This window comes from Coregonus lavaretus, assembly GCF_964263955.1.
Source record: "Coregonus lavaretus genome assembly, chromosome: 7".
Classification (NCBI taxonomy): domain Eukaryota; kingdom Metazoa; phylum Chordata; class Actinopteri; order Salmoniformes; family Salmonidae; genus Coregonus; species Coregonus lavaretus.
The window spans coordinates 53,976,719-53,999,343 of record NC_139994.1 but is presented as its reverse complement, the minus strand read 5'-3'; the positions used below and the strand labels follow the sequence as shown (position 1 = coordinate 53,999,343).

The 22,625-nt window shown below is 42.6% G+C and overlaps 1 protein-coding gene across 1 annotated transcript in view; it reads right to left on the bottom strand.

The window, feature by feature from the left end:
- Window positions 1-18,229: 18,229 nt before the first annotated feature.
- LOC311132984 (multiple PDZ domain protein-like) overlaps window positions 18,230-22,625 on the bottom strand; it is an 84,088-nt gene continuing 79,692 nt past the window's right edge. The window contains 4 exon segments of the mRNA XM_084166389.1: window positions 18,230-19,510; window positions 19,989-20,112; window positions 20,459-20,568; window positions 20,859-20,963. Coding sequence (XP_084022515.1) covers window positions 19,364-19,510; window positions 19,989-20,112; window positions 20,459-20,568; window positions 20,859-20,963 — 486 coding nt within the window. The 3' untranslated portion in view covers window positions 18,230-19,363.

The following is a 22,625-nucleotide window of genomic DNA, read 5'->3' as shown; positions in this document are numbered from 1 at the left end:
CAGGCTGGCGACGCACACCGTAGGCTTGGTGCGAGGGGCAGGAACAGGCCGGGCCGGGCTGGCGACGCGCACCATTTGCTTGGTGCGGGGAGCACGAACAGGCCGGGCCGGGCTGGCGACGCGCACCGTAGGCTTGGTGCGAGGGGCAGGAACAGGCCGGGCCGGGCTGGCGACGCGCACCATCAACTTAGTGCGGGGAGCAGGAACGGGCCGGACCGGACTGGTGATGCACACCACTTGCTTGGTGTGAGGAGCGGGACTGGGTTTCGTCATAACCCTCCGCTCCTTCAGCTGCCTACACAGTTCCTCTCGCCGTGCCTCTACTCTCACCTTCTCCCTTATCGCCTCCAGTAGCTCCACCCTCTGAACCACTAACTCCTGCTCCCTCTGGACCAATAGCCCCCTTAACCTGGTGGCCTCCTCACCTAACCTCCTAATACGCCCTGTAGCTGCCTCCTGCTGCCCCGTCGCCCATGCCGTGTGCCCCCCCCTAAAAATTTTTTGGGGTTGCCTCTCGTCCGTCCGACGACGACCCTGTTGACGCCGTTGCTCCTCTCTCCGTCGCGCCTCTACCGTCTCCTTCCATGGACGGCGATCCATCCCGGCCTGGATTTCCTCCCAGGTCCAGGACCCCTGCCCGTCCATTATCTGCTCCCACGTCCAGGCTGCCTGCTCCTGGACACGCTGCTTGGTCCTGGTATGGTGGGATCTTCTGTCACGAACGTTGAACGGAGTAGACCAAGGCGCAGCGTGATGAACGAACATACTTTATTATCTTTAGTGATAACAAGAACAAAACAAAAAACGAACAACGTGACGTCCTAGGTTAAACAACCAACACGGAACAAACCAAACGGAACCAGATCCCACAACTATTGTGGGAAAACAGCCTGTTTAAATGTGGTTCCCAATCAGAGACAACCAGCCACAGCTGACACTCGTTGCCTCTGATTGAGAACCACACTGGCCAACATAGAAATAGAACACATAGAATATACAACACAGAACAAGAACACAATGAAACTACACACCCTGGCTCAACATATAGAGTCCCCAGAGCCAGGGTGTTACACACATCATCTTCTGCACATCTATCACTCCAGTGTTAATACTACATTGTAATTATTTTGCACTATGGCCTATTTATTGCCTTACCTCCATAACTTAGTACATTTGCACACACTGTATATAGATTTTCTATTTTCTATTGTGTTATTGACTGTACGTTTGTGTTTTTTCCATATGTAACTCTGTGTTGTTGTTGTTTTTATCACACTGCTTTGCTTTATCTTGGCCAGGTCGCAGTTGTAAATGAGAACTTGTTCTCAACTGGCTTACCTGATTAAATAAAGGTGAAATAAAATAAATAAAAAAATGGCTAGGTGTCAGTAAGAGCCAGGAGAGGTGACATTAACTGCAGATAGAGAGAGAAGAGAGACGGGGTGAGGGAGGAATTGTACAGACTGTTTTCACACTCTTGCTTTGACCACCAGACGTCAGAAAGAGAAAGGTAACAGTAATGAGCTTAACATAACAGTATGCCAGTGGAAGGGAGGACTATGACTCACCAGATATGTCACCCATTGAGCATGTTTGCGATGCTCTGGATCGACATGTACAACAGCGTGTTCCAGTTCCCGCCAATATCCAGCAACTTCGCACGGTCATTGAAGAGGAGTGGGACAACATTCCACCGGCCACAATCAACAGCCTGATCAACTCTATGCGAAGGAGATGTGTCTCCCTGCATGAGGCAAATGGTGGTCACACCAGATACTGACTGGTTTTCTGATCCACGCCCCTACCTTTTTTTAAAGGTATCTGTGACCAACAGATGCACATCTGTATTCCCAGTCGTGAAATCCATAGATTAGGACCTAATTAATTTATTTGTCACGCCCTGATCAGTTTCACCTGTCTTGTGCTTTTCTCCACCCCACAAGGTGTCTCCCATTTGTCCCCATTATACCAGTGTTTTCTGTTTGTCTATTGCCAGTTCGTCTTGTCCCGTCAAGTCCTACCAGCGTGTTTCCTGTGCTCTAGTTTTTGCTTTTTCTAGTGTTTTTCAGTTCTGACCTTTCTGCCTGTCCTGACCCTGATCCTGCCTGCCGTCCTGTACCTGCCTGACTCTGATTTGGATTACGACTCTTTGCCTGCTTTGATTTACCTTTTGCCTGCCCCTTGTTCTATAATAAACTCTGAGACTCATACTATCTACCTCCTGTGTCTGCATCTGGGTCTTAGCCTGAGCCGTGATATTATTTAAATTGGCTGATTTCCTTATATGAACTGTAACTCTGTAAAATCTTTGAAATTGTTGCATGTTGCATTTATATTTTTGTTCAGTGTATATATACTCTTAGCTTTCATTTGACACCAAATTGAATGTGCTCCTATGAACTTCACATGTTAGTGCTCATGGGGCCTTTTACATGGTAATGCCCTTTAGTTATATATCATTTTAAAGGGATAGCTCACCCAAAATGACACAATTACATATGTGTTTCCTTGCCTAGTAACCAATCTATATAAACCAGAAGAGACTGCAATCGTCGGGTTTGTTTACCAAGCCACTGCCACCTATTAATGATACATAGCCATTGATTTTTGAAGAATGTAAGTTATAAATGTCCATGCATTTGAGAGTGGTTACATTTCTCCAGCCACATCCCTCAGTTGTTTACCAAATTAAGTGGCAGGCCAACCACTTTGTTGTTTTTCCAGTCGCAGATTGACCCTTTAATGCCCATATCATCTCAAGGTAATCTCAAACCAAGTTATTGGGCTACACTATCAAAATCTGTAATGACAAGTTTGCTTCTCACACATTAAATTAATTCCTGATTTCTTGATTACATGAATCCAAATGCACTTTTTCATCCAGTTTTATTGAGAAAGATCTTCAAAAGGCTCTCTTTCTGAAACGTTGATTGGACCTGTCACGACTTCCTCCGAGGCTGCCTCCCCTCCTTGTTCGGGCAGGCTTTGGCATTCGTCGTCACCGGCTTACTAGCCACTACCGCTCCATATGTCATCATTCCATTTGTCTTGTCTTGTCAATTACACACACCTGGTTCATATTTCCCCTCATTAGTCCGTGTGTAAGTGTTCCCTCTGCCCCCTTGTCCTTGTGGGTGATTGTTTTATGTGAGTTGAGTGTAGCTCGGTGGAGCTACTCGTACCTTGTATTGCCAGGGTAGATTGTTCCCCTGTGCCTGTATTTTGTTGGAACTACCCGTACCTTCTATTGCCGGGGTAGATTATTCCCCTGTGACTGTATTTTGTTGGAGCTACCCGTACCTTCTATTGCCGGGGTAGATTGTTCCCCTGTGCCTGTATTTTGTTGTCGCTATCCAGCGCAACTGTGTACGACGGAATAAACTCTGTATTCTGTGATTTACCCTCCTGCACCTGACTCCTTCTAATCACACACATCACAGGACCCCCGTTTGTTCATCATTCTTTCCATTTTCCCAGGTATCTTATCTCACTGTATTGTCTGTCAGGTTAAGAAAGTGTTCTTTACCGAGGTTACGCAGCACGTGACCCTGTCGCGTTCAGCCTGGTGGTCTCCCAACCAACAGCTCTGTAAACATACCGCGCAGCTCGCTGTGTCATTACATCACTTTGCACAGGGATCATAAAAGGTTGACTAAACATTGACTTATCAGGCAAGGCTGCTGTGACATAATGAGTTGGAAGCTGTAGTTAGAAGGCAAACATACCAAAAACAGCACACAATGTGTGTATTTTCTCCCTCCTCCCTTCCAGGGACTAGCTGACAGTTATCAGCTGAGAAATGAGAGGCCCATGGGAATGGGAGACCGCAGCTACATGGGAATGGAGTGATATTAGTGCCAACAGAAATGGAATCTGAATAATTGTTATTTTCTATTAAGAAATTGAGCTGTACCATGAACCAAAACTGTAAATGTTTTACTGAAGCAAGGGCAATTAAGAAATTATTCCTCAAATATGATTAATGCATGGTTATTTACCATAGGGATTATTACAATTAAAATCTATTCCACATTTGCCAATCTATTTAAATATTTGTCCAGTTTGTCTAGTCTTTACTTTATTTTTTCAATTTACTCCATATCTCTGTACTGTGACTAATGGTTGCCAATTTAATTTGAGTATATTTAGACTACTCCAACATGTATAGCAGGGCCTTCAACCTGTCACAATGTATCACTCTACTCTGTGAGAGAGCACACATTGTCCAGACTTTTTGGTACTGTACTGTGCTGCTGTAGGTAATGTTATCTTCCTCAGACATCTTGCTAAGACAGTGAACCATTGCTTACTGAATGGATGATCGACTTTAACCTCTTTAATAGACAGAAAGTCTGTGTAATTTGAGGCTATCCTGGTGTATATATATTTTTTGGTGACACTTTAGTTGACACCCAGCATCATAACATGTTATGACACGGTCATAACCATGCCTTAATATGTCATAACAGCTGAAATAACTTGTCATAACCTGTCAATATGGTCGTAACACTGTCAAGACCCATATATTTACACCTGTTGTGACATACAGTGCATTCGGAAAGTATTCAAACCCCTTGACTGTTTCCACATTTTGTTATATTACAGCCTTATTCTAAAATGGATTAAATTGTTGTTTTCCCCTCATCAATCTACACACAATACCCCATAATGACAAAGCAAAACAGGTTTTTGGAAATTTTAGCAAATGTATTAAAAATAAAAAACTGAAATAACACATTTACATAAATATTCAGACCCTTTACCCTTTAAATTGTTGAAGCACATTTGGCAGCGATTACAGCCTCGAGTCTTCTTGGGTATGACACTACAAGCTCGGACACCTGTATTTGGGGAGTTTCTCCCATTCTTCTTTGCAGATCCTCTCAAGCTCTGTCAGGTTGGATGGGGAGCGTCGCTGCACAGCTATTTTCAAGTCTCTTCAGAGATGTTGGATCGGGTTCAAGTCCGGGCTCTGGCTGAGCCACTCAAGAACATTCAGAGACTTGTCCCGAAGCCACTCCTGCGTTGCCTTGGCTGTGTGCTTAGGGTCGGTGTCCTGTTGGAAGGTGAACCTTTAACCCAGTCTGAGATCCTGAGCGCTCTGGAGCAGGTTTTCATCAAGGATCTCTTTGTACTTTGCTCCGTTCATCTTTCCCTGGAGCTCTGTCAGCGTGACCATCGGGTTCTTGGTCACCTCCCTGACCAAGGCCCTTCTCCCCCGATTGCTCAGTTTTGCCATGCGGCCAGCTCTAGGAAGAGTCTTGGTGGTTCCAAACTTCTTCCATTTAAGAATGATGGAGGCCATCGTGTTCTTGGGGACCTTCAATGCTGCAGAAATGTGTTGGTACCCTTCCCCAGATCTGTGCCTCGACACAATCCTGTCTCGGAGCTCTATGGACAATTCCTTCGACCTCATGGCTTGGTTTTTGCTCTGACATGCAATATCAACTGTGGGACCTTATATAGACAGATGTGTGCCTTTCCAAATCATGTCCAATCAATTGAATTTAGCACAGGTGGACTCCAATCAAGTTGTAGAAACATCTCAAGGATGATCAATGGAAACAGGATGCACCTGAGCTCAATTTCAAGTCTCGTTGCAAAGGGTCTGAATACTTATGTAAATAAGATATTTTTATTTTTTGTTTTTAATACATTTGCAAAAAAAATCTAAAAACCTGTTTTCGCTTTGTCATTATGGGGTATTGTGTGTAGATTGCTGAGGATTTTTTATTTATTTAATCAATTTTAGAATAAGACTGTAACATAACAAAATGTGGAAAAAGTAAAGGGGTCTGAATACTTTACAAATTGTATAATTTTATGGCTGGTTATGACACCTACATAAGAGTGTCAAACCCCACATTTATTTTCCCTGCCAAGAAGTTTCCTTTCATTTGAAAGTTTGATTCTTAAGTCCTTTGTTATTGTAATGAATTCTTTAAAGTCATGTTTTTTTAAAATCTTATTTTAAATAACTTGCAGAAAATACACTTTATGACACTGTCATGAAGCATTATGACCATCCTATGTCACTTTACTTGGACTTGGAAAATACACTTTATGATACCGTCAAGAAGCATTATGACCATCATAATCATATAAGCCAGATAGGCCTATCACTTACATGCCCTTATGTTAGTCGTCAGTCAAAAAGAGGGTGTTTTGTCTTGCTCCTGCGTTCATCCCAGTCATCAGCAACAGAGCATTGTGCATTGTGGGGTAGGTGCATGTCTGACATCAATTTGTGCGCAATTACAATGAAAATGTAATATGTTTTGTTTCAGAAAATGTATATAACATAAACATACTGTTGACAATGGAATGCTTTGCCTTGTGTGGTAGGTTTTATGGGTTTTGGAACTTATGTATCAATCAAATTCAATCAATCAAATGTATTTATAAAGCCCTTTTTACATCAGCAGATATCACAGTGGCTTGCAAAAGTATTCACCCCCCTTGGCAATTTTCCTATTTTGTTGCCTTACAACCTGGAATTTAAATTCATTTTTGGGGGGTTTGTATCATTTGATTTACACAACATGCCTACCACTTTGAAGATGCAAAATATTTTTTATTGTGAAACAAACAAAAAACTTGAGCGTGCATAACTATTCACCCCCCAAAGTCAATACTTAGTAGAGCCACCTTTTGCAGCAATTACAGCTGCAAGTCTCTTGGGGTATGTCTCTATAAGCTAGCCACTGGGATTTTTGCCCATTCTTCAAGGCAAAACTGCTCCAGCTCCTTCAAGTTGGATGGGTTCTGCTGGTGTACAGCAATCTTGAAGTCATACCACAGATTCTCAATTGGATTGAGGTCTGGGCTTTGACTAGGCCATACCAAGACATTGAAATGTTTCCCCTTAACATTTTACATTTTAGTCATTTAGCAGATGCTCTTATCCAGAGCGACTTACAGTTAGTGAATACATATTTTTTTATACTGGCCCCCCGTGGGAATCGAACCCACAACCCTGGCGTTGCAAACGCCATGCTCTATCAACTGAGCTACATCCCTGCCGGCCATTCCCTCCCCTACCCTGGACGACGCTGGGCCAATTGTGCGCCGACCACGAGTCTCCCGGTCGCGGCCGGCTGCGACAGAGCCTGGATTCGAACCAGGATCTAGTGGCACAGTTAGCACTGCGATGCAGTGCCTTAGACCACTGCGCCACTCAGGAGTACAAAAACCACTCAAGTGTTGCTTTAGCAGTATGCTTAGGGTTATTGTCCTGCTGGAAGGTGACCCTTCGTCCCAGTCTCAAATCTCTGGAAGACTGAAACAGGTTTCCCTCAAGAATTTCCCTGTGTTTAACGCCATCCATCATTCCTTCAATTCTGACCAGTTTCCCAGTCCCTGCCGATGAAAAACAGGATGGTGTTCTCGGGGTGATGAGAGGTGTTGGGTTTGCGCCAGACATAGCGTTTTCCTTGATGGCCAAAAAGCTCAATTTTAGTCTCATCTGACCAGAGTACCTTTTTCCATATGTTTGGGGAGTCTCGCACATGGCTTTTGGCGAACACCAAATGTGTTTGCTTATTTTGTTCTTTAAGAATGGCTTTTTTCTGGCCACTCTTCCGTAAAGCCCAGCTCTGTGGAGTGTACGGCTTAAAGTGGTCCTATGGACAGATACTCCAATCTCCGCTGTGGAGCTTTGCAGCTCCTTCAGGGTTATCTTTGGTCTCTTTGTTGCCTCTCTGATTAATGCCCTCCTTGCCTGGTCCGTGAGTTTTGGTGGGCGGCCCTCTCTTGGCAGGTTTGTTGTGGTGCCATATTCTTTCCATTTTTTAATAATGGATTTAAAGGTGCTCCGTGGGATGTTCAAAGTTTCGGATATATTTTTATAACCCAACCCTGATCTGTACTTCTTCACAACTTTGTCCCTGACCTGTTTGGAAAGCTCCTTGGTCTTCATAGTGCTGCTTGCTTGGTGGTGCCCCTTGCTTAGTGGTGTTGCAGATTCTGGGGCCTTTCAGAACAGGTGTTTATATACTGAGATCATGTGACAGATCATGTGACACTTAGATTGCACACAGGTGGACTTCATTTAACTAATTATGTGACTTCTGAAGGTAAATGGTTGCACCAGCTTCATAGAAAAGGGGGTGAATACATATGCACGCACCACTTTTACATTTATTTTTTATAATTTTTTGAAACAAGTCATTTTTTTCATTTCGCTTCACCAATTTGGACTATTTTGTGTATGTTCATTACATGAAATCCAAATAAAAATCCATTTAAATTACAGGTTGTAATGCAACAAAATAGGAAAAACGCCAAGGGGGATACTTTTGCAAGGCACTGTAGAAACCCAGCCTAAAACCCCAAACAGCAAGCAATGCAGATGTAGAAGCACAGTGGCTAGGAAAAACTCAGTACAAAGGCAGAAACTTAAGAAGAAACCTAGAGAGGAACCAGGCTCTGAGCGGTGGCCAGTCCCCTTCTGGCTGTGCCGGGTGGAGATTATAACAGTACATGGCCATTAAGACCAGATTCTTTTCCAAGATGTTCAAACGTTCATAGATGACCAGCAGGGTCAAATAATAATCACAGTGGTTGTAGAGGGTGCAACAGGTCAGTACATCAGGAGTAAATGTCACTTGACTTTTCATAGCCGGGCATTTAGAGGCTGAAATAGCAGGTGGGGTAGAGAGAGAGAGTGGAAAACAGCCGGTTCGGGGACAAGGTAGCATGTCCATTGAACAGGTCAGGGTTCCTTAGCCGCAGGCAGAAGAGTTGAAACTGGAGCAGCAGCACGACCAGGTGGACTGGGGACAGCAAAGAGTCATCAGGTAGGTAGTCAGGTAGTCAGATAGTCCTGAGGCATGGTCCTAGGGCTCAGGTCCTCCGGGAGGGGAGGGAGAGAGAGAGAGAGAGAGAGAGAGAGAGAGAGAGAGAATTAGAGGGAGCAGACTTAAATTCACACAGGACACTGGATAAGACAGGAGAATAACACCAGATATAACAGACTGAAACTAGCACCCCGGCACATAGACTATTGCAGCATAGATACTGGAGGCTGAGACAGGGAGGGTCATAACCTGCCTTAAAATAACTACAATGGTAGGTTTTGTGGGTTTTTAAACTCTTTCAGTGGGGGAAAAAAGTATTTAGTCAGCCACCAATTGTGCAAGTTCTCCCACTTAAAAATATGAGAGAGGCCTGTAATTTTCATCATATGTATACGTCAACTATAACAGACAAAATGGAAGAAAAAAAATCCAGAAAATCACATTGTAGGATTTTTAATGAATTTATTTGCAAATTATGGTGGAAAATAAGTATTTGGTCAATAACAAAAGTTTCTCAATACTTTGTTATATACCCTTTGTTGGCAATGACACAGGTCAAACGTTTTCTGTAAGTCTTCACAAGGTTTTCACACACTGTTGCTGGTATTTTGGCCCATTCCTCCATGCAGATCTCCTCTAGAGCAGTGATGTTTTGGGGCTGTCGCTGGGCAACATGGACTTTCAACTCCCTCCAAAGATTTTCTATGGGGTTGAGATCTGGAGACTGGCTAGGCCACTCCAGGACCTTGAAATGCTTCTTACGAAGCCACTCCTTCGTTGCCCGGGCGGTGTGTTTGGGATCATTGTCATGCTGAAAGACCCAGCCACGTTTCATCTTCAATGCCCTTGCTGATGGAAGGAGGTTTTCACTCAAAATCTCACGATACATGACCCCATTCATTCTTTCCTTTACACGGATCAGTCGTCCTGGTCCCTTTGCAGAAAAACAGCCCCAAAGCATGATGTTTCCACCCCCATGCTTCACAGTAGGTATGGTGTTATTTGGATGCAACTCAGCATTCTTTGTCCTCCAAACACGACGAGTTGAGTTTTTACCAAAAAGTTCTATTTTGGTTTCATCTGACCATATGACATTCTCCCAATCCTCTTCTGGATCATCCAAATGCACTCTAGCAAACTTCAGACGGGCCTGGACATGTACTAGCTTAAGCAGGGGGACACGTCTTTCACTGCAGGATTTGAGTCCCTGGCGGCGTAGTGTGTTACTGATGGTAGGCTTTGTTACTTTGGTCCCAGCTCTCTGCAGGTCATTCACTAGGTCCCCCCGTGTGGTTCTGGGATTTTTGCTCACCGTTCTTGTGATCATTTTGACCCCACGGGGTGAGATCTTGCGTGGAGCCCCAGATCGAGGGAGATTATCAGTGGTCTTGTATGTCTTCCATTTCCTAATAATTGCTCCCACAGTTGATTTCTTCAAACCAAGCTGCTTACCTATTGCAGATTCAGTCTTCCCAGCCTGGTGCAGGTCTACAATTTTGTTTCTGGTGTCCTTTGACAGCTCTTTGGTCTTGGCCATAGTGGAGTTTGGAGTGTGACTCTTTGAGGTTTTGGACAGGTGTCTTTTATACTGATAACAAGTTCAAACAGGTGCCATTAATACAGGTAACGAGTGGAGGACAGAGGAGCCTCTTAAAGAAGAAGTTACAGGTCTGTGAGAGCCAGAAATCTTGCTTGTTTGTAGGTGACCAAATACTTATTTTCCACCATAATTTGCAAATAAATTCATTAAAAATCCTACAATGTGATTTTCTGGATTTTTTTTCCTCAATTTGTCTGTCATAGTTGACGTGTACCTATGATGAAAATTACAGGCCTCTCTCATCTTTTTAAGTGGGAGAACTTGCACAACTGGTGGCTGACTAAATACTTTTTTCCCCCACTGTATGTAGATGTCATAACCAGGCATATAATAATGCAATATATGTCACAACAGGTCTAAATATGTGTCATGACAGTGTTATGACCATATTTACATTTCCATTTTAGACATTTAGCAGACGCTCTTATCCAGAGCGACTCACAGTTAGTGAGTGCGTACATTTTTCATATTATGACAGGTTATGACAAGTTATGTCAGCTGTTATGACATATTATTACGTTGTTATGACCGTGTCAAGTAAAGCTTTACTGTTGAAAATTGAGATTGTATTTTACGACAGCTGGCAGAGAAACAAACACATTTTTCATTTGCTTATCAATTTCCTCAACTGAAAAAAAGATATATGTTAGACACGTTCAAAAACATAAAGCAATTATATATCCTTATTAATGATATATCTTTGAGAAACCTAAGAGAATAATAAGGTAAAAGTGTGTGTTATTTATGTTAAACACAACATGACATGGGTCTCTTCCACCCTCCCCTCCCCTCCCAGACACACCTGTTATGCTTTTGTAACCTACCTTCTGTTTACCTAAGCCACCTGTCGATCTCTTTCACTTCGAATGTTTATTTTATCTTTGCTTGTTCTCTTGTTGATAAACCCCTGCATCGATTAGATTATATCTTGTCTAAAAACTGCTACCATTGCTGCCTAGAGTTTGACCAATAAAAAACGGTTTGTACTTAAACAGTTTGGGTGCCTCAGGTGTTTTTACTGTGGATTGGTCGGCCATTATAACTGAATCTTTACTTCATCTTTACTTTATCCCAATGTCATCCTAATCAGTGTCATCGCTGATCTTATCATCCAGCTGCATGTTTTCCATTGCCACCCAAACCCAAGTCAACAGTGTATAATATGTATGTTGCATGTTTGAAGATGATTTTATAGGTAGGTATACATAGTACATACAGATGATAATACTATTGCATAATGTTGAAGAAAGAGATTTAACACCAACATGTTATGTTGCATTTATATCCTATTTCTTTTTGCTACATCATTCATTGTCAACACCTTAATGAAACACAAACCGGGTGTTTCAGTGGACACAACCATCTCAAACAGAACCTGCCCAGACAATTCAATATTTGACTGACTGACACACACACACACACACACACACACACACACATACACACACACACCTTAGCTTTGGTTACCTCCCACCTCTATTTAACAGTCAAGAGACATAAAACTAGCAGAGCTTAAAGGGGCAATCTGGGATAAGGTTGATAAGTTATTATTATATTATAAGTTTATAAGTAAATTCTTCAAGAATAAATGGCTATATTTATAAGTCCAAAAATGTATGTACCAATCCCACATCGCCCCTTTAAACCTCATCTCAAGGAGGAAGAAGCTTTAGTAATATGTTAAAATCATAAATCATACCATTTAACGTCCTTGCCAAGTATGGCTTTCACAAAATTCAGAATTGTTGCAGAATGTGTTTGTTTATTATGATGCCTGAGACTGAAACATGTTATATCATCTAAATGATTATAATCTAAATTAGGACATAAATAAAGTGTATTTACTCCTGCTCTCTTTGCTCTGTCTGGGTTGAAAAGTGACACCGGAGAGGCAAACGATGACATGAGCACCTAAAGAAATGTTCTGCAGGTGTGGGAGAACCTTGTCATGCAATGTCCTTTATTGAAGAAGTTGTTAGAAACTGACCACTTGTTTACCAGTGACAGACAATGTCCGCTGTAGGTAACAGAAATTATATGTCATGATTTGTAAGTCGCTCTGGATAAGAGCGTCTGCTAAATGACGTAAATGTAAATGTAAATGTAAATGATAAATCCCCATTGCCTGACTTTGTTAGATATTTGATTACATTCATTAAACAGTGTTGATACTGACATTATCAAAAGCTTATCAATAGGTATCTCATCCATCACATGATGCGTCATCCCAAATGACTAGGTTCTTGCATCACACGTCAACACTCGCCACCCGAACTGTACACACTAAGTCCTTTGTGTTGATTGAGCAAGACCTTTTAGAGTGACAAATGTACACTGACATATAATATAATATTTAGCAGACACTTTTATCCAAAGCAACTTACAGTCATGTGCGCATACATTTTTACTTATGGGTGGTCCCGGGGATCGAACCTACTACCCTGGCGTTACAAGCGCCATGCTATACCAATTGAGCTACAGAGGACATCAACAATGCGAGGATTGTGCAAGCACGTGCCCTCACTAATCTCTGAGACAGTGCTTCATAAAGGGCACTGAGTAGTAAACCCACAGGCAATATACAGGCACGGTGTAAGAAGGACAAGCAATTGCTTCACCAGACAGGACGGTTGTTCAATAAAAAATGCATCTGCTGACGTTAATGGAACACATTGTTCTTCTGTACATTTTGTTACCACCTCTAAGGAAATTAAATTATGTTAGCTAGTTTGTCTGTGCATATATTAGAATTAACTATGGCTCAGTATGCGATGACCTTTGACCCTTTGCACTCTCAACCCAGGAAGGCATAGCCTGCTCAACCGGTCGGTAGACTGTCTCCCTCAGTGTAGCCTACACAATAAGGCCTTTCATATAAAGTAGTAGACAGATCCATGCAAAAGATAACAGCCGTGCCCCTGTGTGCAAACATGTATCAGTGTTCTGTGTGACATTATTAATTTTTTTACATGTTAGGGCATGTCTGAGATGAACAGACATGAAAATGTATTCTATACCAGAATAGTAACTACTAGTAGTAAATTAGCTACACTGGGATATCGCAAAAGCAGTAGGTTTGGAAAATAATTTAGAACCAGAACATAATTTTACGCAAGCCTCTCGTGGCGCCAGCACACTTATGCCCAGGTTTCATTGAAATGAATATAAGCATCTCTCTGCAAAAGTTACGTGTCTAGTGTAGCAGGCCAGTAGCATACATGAGTTGCTTTAGCAAACCAGCCATGACACTTTTTTATGAGTGTTGCAGTATCATTCATAACAACCTTCAAGTAAACTGTTTCCTGAATACCGTTGTGACGACATTTCAAGTGAGAAAATGCCTACATGGTAGTGAGCCATTTAAGTTTTACGGTGTCGTTATGGATCAAAAGTTAATTGACCTTTTGAATCATTGTGTCAGAACTGGCTTCTTCAACAACTAAATACCATCAATTAAAACGTTTGGCTGCTTGTCAGCATAGACTGTGCTAAACCACTGTCTACCCCATCTACTTCTTGGTTAACCAGACCGAATGTTATGCTGCTTTATAGTTCTGAATGATACGTTTTGCACTCAAACAGGACAAAACAAACCTAAATCTTGCTAGGTTTGTTGACACGCTGACTGCACATTACTGATCTTGATATAAAGTGGTCTTTCCAAACATTGCATTTAGCCACTGTAACGTCTGTAAGGATAGTTATTCAGAAGACTACAGTGTGTGTGAAAAGTGTGAAAACTTTGCAGTCAATGCTTATAATAAGACGATGAGGTTGTTATAGGTCAGTACTTGCAACATAAATGACTACTGTGACATACTGGGCCGGCGTTATGAGCGAGCTTTAGGGGGCCTGGCCCGCCCTATAGTACCTCTTTGCCCGTCCAAATAATATATTAAAGGTAGACTCAGCAATGACTTAGATGCAGAAAGTAAACAGCACAGCGGGTCAATTTCCGCATCAACTAAGAACGTTGAAACGTGAAGCTCAACTCCGCTGTTTTGGTCCCATGGGTACCACGCTGTAACAGTGTGAAGTGAACCGTGCACATGAGCAGATACTTTGTGTGGCTGTGTGAGCGCGAAGTCATGCATCTCGCTCATCTCAATATCTGCGGTTCTGCTCCAACGTCATTTCGCAGAGTCTACCTTTTAAATATTAATAATTTATTTGACCGAGACGCGCGCTGACAGAAAGACGCATCAATCTCACATAAAGCATCCGAGCGAGCGAAACAGCGCCCCTCTGTCTCCGTATGTGTAGCCCATGTATCTGGTGCTGTCTGGACAAACAGAGTATGGCATGTCATACTATTTTTGGCCCGACAGCATCAGATACATGGGCTACATATAGTAAGACAGAGGGGCGCTGTTTTGCTGTTTCGCTCGGATACTTTCTCCGGTGAGATAGTTTCAGCAACTCAATGCACTGTTCGGATGCTGAAATTATTTCAACATCCCAAATTATTTAAGGTATTATTTAAGGTATTAAGGTAACCTACTTTTGGAAGTTATTTGTTTGACAATCAGATGAAAACATCATGACTGTTAGTGTTTATGCCACGTTAAAAGGTGATACATTATCACAGTTAGTGCACGAGCAAGTGCACACTGGAGGTCCCGTGAAAAAAAACGTGCCCCTTTATGGAAATCAAATGCCCGTCCAACTGATTTGTTCTGCTTATATACTGCTTCTGACATCCTTATATGAAGGCGTCCTTCAGCTGTAGAGATCATTGTGTTCCATAACCAAACTGAAGACAGGGAAAGTACAGTTCTCTGTGCTCTATATTCTAATCCATTCCACCATACCACTACACGCCCTCGGGTATTCCAGCTATGTCAGGAAATCCTCATTAAGTGGCATTGAGGAGGGTTGTGTAACGTACCCTACCTTGGCATGTTAGCTGAGTCATCATGGCATGCTCGGTGGCTGTCACTACTGGTTTCTGTTTGCTTAACCTCTCAACGTCCAACGCGTAGTCACACCACGATGTGATACTGTAGTTGGTGTTTGAACAACTGACAGTTACTGGCTTCACAACCATAGACTAAAGCCCAGGGGTTGAAGCATTAGTCAGGGGATGACGATTGTTTGTTGGGGAATACGTGGAAGTGAATACCGTTGTCAAAAAGTATCGTATTCATATTTTGGACCCTACTGTGCCCTTATGACTTGTGATAGTTCATTCCAAATTTGAACTTTGTCTGACTTTGCTGGACTCATAAGTGGTGTCATGTCGAGATAAGTCCATTTTAATTTGATCATTTTAGTTGGTGCCTGTTCTTCCTATTTATTTCTTGATGAAACTGGATCTACACAAAAGACACAGGCACAGGGGCATGGACTCCTCTCAACATCTGAGGTCTGAAAACGCCTGACACAACATTAACCTCGCTTGCTACAGTTGGCCACTGAAATATGCCTTGCTCAGCTAAGCGTGACCTGGTCACCACATCTGATCTCACATCTAAGGAACTAGCCCAGACAAGCCTTTTCTCTAGTCAGCCATCCCATGTCTCTTGAGTTTGGAGTGTTTAGGTAACCAACCCACAACCCCACAGGAAATGAAAGCAGCAGGTGTTTGGAATAGCTTGGCTGTCTGTAGCATGCGTTGGGTTCTTGAGTTGTGGCACTGAGCTAGCAGCTGTTAGCGACAATCCTAGCTAGTAATGCAGTGAAGAAAGGTCCTAATCATGTGGCAATCCATGCAGTACATTTATATGTTTATACCTTTGACAGCATTGTACAGCTATTGTACTGTAAATGCAATGTGATTTATTGGCCATGTTGGTGTGGTGGTATAGGCAAATTGTTGATGCATTTAAATGTTCCTTGGAATCTCGTATTTTGCAGTTCTGAAGTCGTAAATATGACATGATTGTGTTCAAGTGCTTTTGAAGTCAGGACAATTCTTCAAATAATGACATTTTAGCTAACTATATGAGCTAGCTAACGTCGCGGATATTAAAGTTAGCTAATCTGCTAATGTTGACAATTGGTCAAACTAGCTACATTATCCACATTGTCAAAGTTTGACAGTCAAAAAATACTTTGTTTTATCTTTTGGCTGAAAAGGTGAAAGGTCAGTGATGAAACGTCACAAGTTGTTATTTCCCAGTCGGAACCTCATATTTCTGAATTTCTGACAGCATTTGACGGCAGCATGTGTTCTTTTTTGTGGTGCTATCTTTGTTTGTGGTTCTAAGATTTAGAAGAACAAAATTGTCCATGAATTGATGGATGTCTAAAAAGGAAAGTTTTCACACTTAAATCGTGTATTTGTTTAGATTAGGCTTAAATTGTGAAAACAGGAAACAAGATGTCACTTGGTTTAGTAGGAAATTAAATAGGTCTGGTTGACTTGAGGTAGTGGGTTGAGGCCATTCGCCCATGTACATTTTAGTCATTTAGCAGACGCTCTCATCCAGAGCGACTTACAGTTAGCGAGTGCATACATTTTTCATACTGGCCCCCCATGGGAATCAAACCCACAACCTTGGCGTTGCAAGCGCCATGCTCTACCAACTGAGCTACAGGAGGCTATGTAACTGTGAATCAGTAACCCCTTGACAACGCCTTAGCTTAGCAATAGCATGACCACACATACGTGCACGCACGCACGCAGACATCCCATAGCTCTAGTTACTGTAACAAGTCATACTTTTTGACTCTCCAACACAATGAAGAGAAAAGCCCAGCCAGAGAGCTCTTACAAAGTTTCACCCTTTCAACCGGTCCGCTTGACTTCCCTTGGTAATTGGACACTTCTGTTTTCTGTAAACCAGCTTAAGAAAAGGATTTCATGTGTAGGAGGCCTTCACACGGACCACGTGCTATGCTGTAAAACAGCTGTCTTCATGGTAAATCTAGTCAATCTAACAGTCCACTGATAAAACACTGGTTGAATCAACGTTGTTCCCACGTTATTTCAATGAAATGACATTGAAGCAACATGGAATAGACATTGAATTGATGTCTGTGCCCAGTTGGAGATCCCCCATTCTCTACTCTCCCTCTCAACAAGCTTCATAGAATAGCCAAGGTTTGTTCATCAGAGCACACACCCAAAAACTTTAAAACGTTTTGTAACAGAAAATAAACATTAGTGTTTCTTATAGGATAGCTCAATCTCCTTCTTCTTTGGAGCCTAATGAACACGGCCCAGGATGAAGTAACTTAAGACAAGACTCTACTTTCTGTATTATGATGTATCGACCCACTGGGCAAAAACTGGTTGAATCAATGTTGTTTCCACGTAAAATTAAACAACAGAATTCAATGTGATTACGTTGGAAAACGGATTTGAAATCGAAAAAGGTTAACGTAAGGGAATTTCCTATTTTTTTCACGCAGCTTTTAACCTAAATCCAATGACATGGTGACATTTTTTGTTGATTTCACGTTGGATTCACATTAGTTGACAACTCAACCAAATGTAAATCAAAACTAGACATTGAACTGACGTCTGTGCCCAGTGGGAAATTACTATCCTTTAGCTATCTAAGAAAGTATCCGTTATTATGTACTTTACAATTCTGCTTAGATGTGTGGTTTTAGAGAAAAAAATTCCCTAGTAATATATCAGATGCAAAAGCCACAGTTGCTACACACATAAAAAAAGATTTTAAAAAACATGAATCCAGATGATATATTAGTCAGATGTGAGGGTCTTGTGTGATGCCATGGGCCTCCAATAATAACCACCAACTGGCTCGTTACCAAATCTCAATAGAATTCCCATCAACTGTTAAGAAACCAGTTAGCCACACTACTGAAAAGCCTATGGACTCTGTGACTTTACCCAAATAGAACACATGAAACCAATCAATAACTGGGGTTTGAAGGTCACTTTTATTAATTCAGCCTGTGAACAACTCAATGCTATGCTGAAAGTACTAAGTACACATATACGGTGACAAGTGTGTGACTGACACCATGTTGAATAGGGGATCCATTATTGTGAAACTAGAACATAGGGTATCCAGCTAATGGTTCGAGATAGATAGGGAGCTCCAACTCCTACCCAAGAGACTGACCGGGTGTACAGGCTATTGTTCCAGCCCATCACTAACACACTTGATTCGGCTAATTGTGGTCCATTTTGAAGACTGTCAATGGTTGACTATGTGAAACAGCTGTGCTATTGCTAGGTGGGAAAAAAAGAAGTATACCCAGTAGCTCTCCAGGACCAGGGTTGGAGACCGCTGAGATAGACCATAGAAGTTAGCTGGTTTCACCTACTATCATATTATGACAAAGTACGGTCAAGACAGAAACAACAGATTAATACTTGAACGTTAAAATACTGTAAAACAATGCTTTACATCATCATGTGCATTAGCAGCACTACCTTTCAGTGAATGTCTCATACACACTCTCCTTTCCCTGAGTGTGACCATGTACAAACACTCACAGACTTGGTCTGTATAACGTCTGACCAAGAAACCAAATATTTCAGACCATGTCCCTTCTGAAAAGGTGCTTTGCATCACAGATAAAACATGACTCAAAACATTATTCAAATGTTATTGAAAGAGTCTAGATGTAGACTTGCTCATTGTCTCAGTGACTTCAATACAGAAGTGGACAGACAGCAGTTTACAGTAGCATAAGCCTTAAATAATGTCCCTCATTCTATAGAAGAATTTCCAAGGGCTTTTAACCCTAAATATCACAACACTACAGTCCATGTCTGAGCATAGAAAACTAGAGTATAAATGATCGGAGCCACAGTGTCCTGTGAATACTTCAGTCTGCTGCAGTAGCTTCAAATAATATGGTACACAGTGTTTCTTGCTACAAAACAAGCTTAGCGGTTAAGAACATATGGTAGTGTGTGTTCACATTTCTTGTACAGTATATCTTATTTTAGGTGTGTATGTGTGTCTGCCTCAAGGTATGATTCTTTGTCTATGAGTGTAGAGTAAGGTGTGTGTGTGTGTGTGTGTGTGCGCGCGCGTATCTAGGAGAGCACAGTGAGGGTGATTGTTCCTTTGGTCCTCTTCAGGATGCCCACGGCATCCTCGTGGGTGACCCCCTCCAGACTCTGTTCATTAACAGCCATAATCTGATCCCCCCGCTTCAGACGCCCGTCCTCTGACGCTGCTCCCTGGAGAACACACACCCACACGCCAGGTTACCACACTTTCAGTTACAACTGTTTTAACTATCAATTCTAAAGGAATAGATTTCATCAATCTTCAAATCAATGTACGTTTCAAGAATGTTCAAATGAGCTTGCAAGAAATAGGGGCGGCAGGTATCTTAGTGGTTAAGAGCGTAGTGCCAGTAACCAAAAGGTCGCTTGTTCTAATCCCCGAGCCGACTAGGTGAAAAATCTGTCGATGTGCCCTTGAGCAAGGCACTTAACCCTAATTGCTCCTGTAAGTCGCTCTGGATAAGAGCGTCTGCTAAATGACGTAAATATACAAATCTAGCATTATGAAGTTGTTTACCTTTAGTTTTAATGGGAGGTATTCTAATGTCAGATATGCACAAGCAAATCCCCTGCAGATCTCAGGTCAGAATACTAACCTGGATTAGTTAATTATAAAGTCAGTTTAGCAAAAAGAGGAGATTTCCCCAACCTTTCCGAACACGGTTTTCACATAAATGGGCAGGTCTCCGTGTGGGCTTCCAAAGCCACCAACAATGCTGAAGCCCAGTCCGTCTGGGCCTCTTTCCAGTGTAATGGTCTTATATTGAGGAGGTCTGTAGGACGTAGAGAAATGTTGTCATTAGATATCTAGATATCAGAGGAGGCTGATGGGAGGAGCTATAGGAGGGAGGGCTCATTGTAATGGCTGGAATGGAATCAATGGAACGGTATCAAACACATTAAACATACGAAAACCATGTTTGACTCGGTTCCATTGATTCCATTCCAACCATTACAATGAGCCCGTCCTCCTATAGCTCCTCCCACCAGCTTCCTCTGCTAGATATCTTCTGTTGATGTTTATCAAGCTTTGTACGGGTTTCACAGGAACGACAGGTGTGTGTGTGTGCATGTGTGCGTGTGTGTGTGTGTGGTGTGTGTGTGTGTGTGTGTGCGTACCCCAGGTCGTCGTGGAAGATGCTAGTAGCAGTAAGGCCTGAGACTGAGAGTCCGGCAGCTGTCTGCTCCTGAGAGGGGCCGGTCACTGTGGTATCACCCCCTGCTACCACCTGTTGGGTTTTATGGTTGCAAGACAAGTGATACATGAAAAGGTCATTTAGGTCTTTAATCATTCAGTTCATCAGCTCAGTTATTGGCCTTTTACAGGAATTTGTCTCACACTGAGAAAAAGACAACATGACATAGATGACAGCAACCACATCAAATAGACAGACAAGCTACAGATAATACACAGTTATCATTGATGAAGTGGACATATTCAGATATGAGTTGTTGCTAAAAGACCAGTATAATCTTACTGTAGTTGGGAGAATGACTGAACAATAAGTATTTCACTGACCTGCAGCTCGATGGTGCCGGTGGCGTTCTTCAGCAGGGTGACGGCCTGGCTGTGGCTCATACCCTCAGTAGCTGTCCCACAGATACTGACAATCCTGTCACCGATCTGGAGGTCACAAAGAGGTCACAAGGTTCAAATCAAATCACATTATATTAGTCACATGCTTCGCAAACAACTGGTGTGGACTAACAGTGAAATATTTACTTACGGACCCTTCCCAACAATGCAGAGAGAAAGAAAATAGAGAAACAATAGAAAAGTAACAAGGTCACGGTCCCTTGGACACAATGTTTGGAATACCGGTACGTTTGGGTTAGAGACAGAAGCATAGCGATCCATCTAATACTAAATCGATCCCTAACCCCTACCTCCTAGGCCCTTGTAGGCGTAAAACTAAGACAGGCATTGTATTGTATGCCACTTGTTGGAAGGGGTTAGCGGAAAGGAGATAGTGGTCTGTGCTGATTGAGAATAGAGATTAATTACCCCTAATCAGCCGACTTTCGCCAGGCATCATAAAGCAATAGATTCTGGTAATGAAATTAATACAGACTTAGTAATGATACAATAAGATAACAACTGAAAACATTCATTTAGGTCATATCTAATGCAAGCAAACCATATACACTGCTCAAAAAATAAAGGGAACACTAAAATAACACATCCAGGCTCTGTCGTAGCCGGCCACGACCGGGAGACTCATGGGGCGGCGCACAATTGGCCCAGCGTCGTCCAGGGTAGGGGAGGGAATGGCCGGCAGGGATGTAGAGCATGGCGTTTGCAACGCCAGGGTTGTGGGTTCGATTCCCACAGGGGGCAGTATGAAAAGTAAAAAGATAATGTAAGTCGCTCTGGATAAGAGCGTCTGCTAAATGACTCAAATGTAAAAAAAAAATAAAAAATAATGAATGAAATAATCTTATTAAATACTTTTTTCTTTACATAGTTGAATGTGCTGACAACAAAATCACACAAATATTATCAATGGAAATCAAATTTATCAACCCATGGAGGTCTGGATTTGGAGTCACCCTCAAAATTTAAGTGGAAAACCACACTACAGGCTGATCCGACTTTGATGTAATGTCCTTAAAACAAGTCAAAATGAGGCTCAGTAGTGTGTGTGGCCTCCACGTGCCTGTATGACCTCCCTACAACGCCTGGGCATGCTCCTGATGAGGTGGCAGATGGTCTCCTGAGGGATCTCCTCCCAGACCTGGACTAAAGCATCCGCCAACTCCTGGACAGTTTGTGGTGCAACGTGGCATTGGTGGATGGAGCGAGACATGATGTCCCAGATGTGCTCAATTGGATTCAGGTCTGGGGAACGGGCGGGCCAGTCCATAGCATCAATGCCTTCCTCTTGCAGGAACTGCTGACACACTCCAGCCACATGAGGTCTAGCATTGTCTTGCATTAGGAGGAACCCAGGGCCAACCGCACCAGCATATGGTCTCACAAGGGGTCTGAGGATCTCATCTCGGTACCTAATGGCAGTCAGGCTACCTCTGGCGAGCACATGGAGGGCTGTGCGGCCCCCCAAAGAAATGCCACCCCACACCATGACTGACCCACCGCCAAACTGGTCATGCTGGAGGATGTTGCAGGCAGCAGAACGTTCTCCACGGCGTCTCCAGACTCTGTCACGTCTGTCACATGTGCTCAGTGTGAACCTGCTTTCATCTGTGAAGAGCACAGGGCGCCAGTGGCGAATTTGCCAATCTTGGTGTTCTCTGGCAAATGCCAAACGTCCTGCACGGTGTTGGG